This window comes from Propithecus coquereli, unplaced genomic scaffold, assembly GCF_000956105.1.
Source record: "Propithecus coquereli isolate 6110/MARCELLA unplaced genomic scaffold, Pcoq_1.0 Scaffold247, whole genome shotgun sequence".
NCBI classification, from domain to species: Eukaryota; Metazoa; Chordata; class Mammalia; order Primates; family Indriidae; genus Propithecus; species Propithecus coquereli.
In genome coordinates, this window is record NW_012148030.1 from 819,475 (window position 1) to 822,592 (window position 3,118).

Here is a 3,118-nt window from a genome sequence, read left to right on the forward strand (position 1 = left end):
AAAAAAAAAAAAAAAAAAAGCTTATCCGAAGCAAGTTTCTTTCAGAAACACAATTAGACTTTCCAGAAATTCCAGAGATTTCTGGATGTACTTAAAAGCGCTTGTTGTCTTTTTGCTTGCAGTGAAGTACATGCGAGAAGCCACACCCTACGTGAAGAAAGGATCCCCGGTGTCCGAGATCGGGTGGGAAACGCCGCCGCCTGAATCCCCTCGGTTAGGGGGAAGCTCGTCAGACCCCCTGTCATCGCAATCCTTCTCCTTCCACAGAGACCGGAAAAGCATCCCCCTCAAAATGTGCTACGTCACTCGCAGTATGGCCTTGGCTGACCCTGAGAACAGGTAAAGAGGCTGAAACTCCCCTCCCATCTCAGCAGCTCCTTGGCCTCTGAGGTTAAGTGGGGACTTTGCCAGGTTGTGCTTGCGTTCTGGAAACGCTCCATGCTTTCCAAAGGCAAGCATGGAAGGGCCACGCTGACTCTGTGTGTGTGTGTGTGTGTGTGTGTGTGTGTGTGTGTGTGTATAAATCTGTACCCTCAGCTCTGGTTCTGGAAAGAGGTGAACTAGAATCAGGATCCTGAATGTCTTTCTGGGCTCATTGCCAGTCTATGTGACTTTGGGCAAGTTTCTCAAACTACTGAATCTCAGTTCTGTCATCTGCAACATTGGAATAATTGAAATAGATACCTTATTTTGTTGTAAGGATTGAACGGGGAAATCAATATGAAGTGATTAGCACAGGAAATACAAGCTATAGTAATATTTCTTATTGATATTAGATAGCAATAAGCAAATTAGCCTCTCTGGGCCTCAGTGCCCTCAACTATGTACTTGGAGGGTTAGATGAGAGAAGCCTTAAAGCTATCATATTTTCTACTCTAACCTGCTTTTTATGCTCAAAAGAGAAAAAGGAGTGGCTTTGGTCCAAGCCTGGAGTGCTGTTTCCTGAAGTCTGCACATGACTTTGCATGCCACAGGACAAATATATCACCCAACCCGTGACAATTATAAGGAGTTCCGCCAAGAGGAAGTAAATATTTGAGGTCTCTCTTCCCCCAAAAGTCTTACTTTAACTCATTTGAATAGAAAATATACATCTTGGAGGAAAATAAGAGAGATAAAGAGAACAACGAGGAACTGAGCCAACAAATGGGGAATCTTGGTGACCTTTGCATCCATATTAAAGTCCTAAAAATAACAACGGCTCTACTGGCCTTATTTAGAACATGTGTGGGACAGCTGCAACCCACTCGAGTAGAAAGTATTTGGCTAGGTTCAGAGTTGCTGATGGGGAAAAGGCAAAGGGAATAGGAACAGAGAGAAAGTCGCCTCCTTGGTTCCCAGCTCAATGTCTTTTCTGTTCTCATCCCAGTAAACTCACTCTTTGGAAGCTCTAGGGCCCTTCTGGCTCCAGCCAGCTGCAGGGTCTTACTACCCTGCTCTGCCCACAGCTCCTATGTCAGTTATATCTACACAGGGAGCAGCCCAGTTGTACAAGAGAGCCAGCAAGTATGAGCAAAAGAGGAGTCAGAGCAGGCCGCCTGGGAAGGAGGCAGAGTTCATCGCTGATCCTCTCTCACCCTGTTCTGGTTCATTCCCCCATGATTTCTGCTGATTTCCTGAGCCTGTAGCTGATGTCCTGGTTACTCCCGAGTCTCTTCTTCCCTGGCCTCTCACCCACCCAATCAAACAAGTCCTTTTTCCCAAGAATCTGGGAAACCTTTCACGATGAAAGGTTTCAGATGTGATGAATTCACAATTTATTGAGTGCCTTTCCTATGCTAGGCATTATGCTAGAGACTGCAAAGCAGCAGGTTACAGGTATACCCAGCCCAGAGATATGCAGTTTTAATGGTCTAGCAAGTGTTTTAAGGAAAGTTGCCATAGTGAATAATTGATAAATTTCAAATTATCCAGGTTTTGCTTTTTTAGAAAAATTGGAAGAACTAATAATATTATTGGGCTCACAATGATGCAAGCAGGGCTCCAATATATGGGAGCCCAGCAGAGGTTTCTCCTTTGACAAGAGAATGAACTCTCCTCATCACTCCTACTACCTTACACTAGGAGACTCAATTAACTACCAGCCTGGCTGTTCACATTACATGTCTGATCTTTGAATTTGTAACCCTGCTTAGTCCTCTTGACAGCCCTCTGAGTTTCTATAATTGTCTCCACGCTACAGATAAAAACTTGAGGCTAAGATTGCTTATATAAGTTCCCATTGTCATATAGCTATTATATGGTATAGCTGGGCTTCAAACCGATGCCTACAGAATGGGTGACAGCGTCAGTTAACCATTTCCAGCAAAATGCAAACGAGACTAGAGAACTTACTGGGGTGTCATAGAAACGGAGAAAGTTCGAGTAGTTGATTTCTAGGGTTTCTTCCAGCAGTGGCCTTAAGTGATATAACGTTATTCCCGGGTCATTTAATTATATTTTAAAGAATATTTTGGGAGACATCAGGCATTAATCCAAATATTGGAAACCTCGGTCTGTGTGTCAAGCCAGCAGAAAAGAATGCGTTTTTAAATTTTTATATGGATGCTCTTCCAGTTCACCATTGATGAGGACACGTAGGGCCTCTCATGTCAGGTGTGAGAACAAGTGGGCACAACTGAAAATGAGAATTCTGCTAAGCCAGACGGTTCAGAGGGAACTTCAGGTCCAGATAGGTCAAAAACGCTGCTAGCAAGATTAGGAGCCTAGGTGAGGCTTTCTCCTAGTTGAGGACGAAAAGAAAAGAAAAAGGAAATAAATACTTTATGAAACTCTAATTATGTGTGGGAAGAGTATAGTGTACCAGTCAGAAACATGTAATCTGCAAAACCCAACTCTATGCTGAATGCAAGAGTTTTTGCTAACACAGAGCATTTTTAAAAAGTGAAAAATATAGGATGGGCAAAAGCATACAAAGCAAATGCAAACTCACAACAAAAAGCATCTGTTTTGATCTTGATATAATACAAAGTAAAATGCAGGCTGAAAAGCATAAAATAAGACAAGGAAGAATTGATTTATGCTGAAGGCCAGAGTTCACAAGGAACATTCGGAGTTATAAATTCATACCAAGTAACATAGCAGCAACCTTTATAGCACAAACTGCAGAAGATTCAAG

At 42.8% G+C, this 3,118-nt stretch overlaps 1 protein-coding gene across 1 annotated transcript in view; it reads left to right on the forward strand.

Annotated features, from left to right (window-relative positions):
- SNTB1 (syntrophin, beta 1 (dystrophin-associated protein A1, 59kDa, basic component 1)) overlaps positions 1-3,118 on the forward strand; it is a 246,229-nt gene that overhangs the window by 112,519 nt on the left and 130,592 nt on the right. The window contains exon 2 of the mRNA XM_012646567.1: positions 123-339. Coding sequence (XP_012502021.1) covers positions 123-339 — 217 coding nt within the window. The remainder of the gene's footprint in view (positions 1-122; positions 340-3,118) is intronic.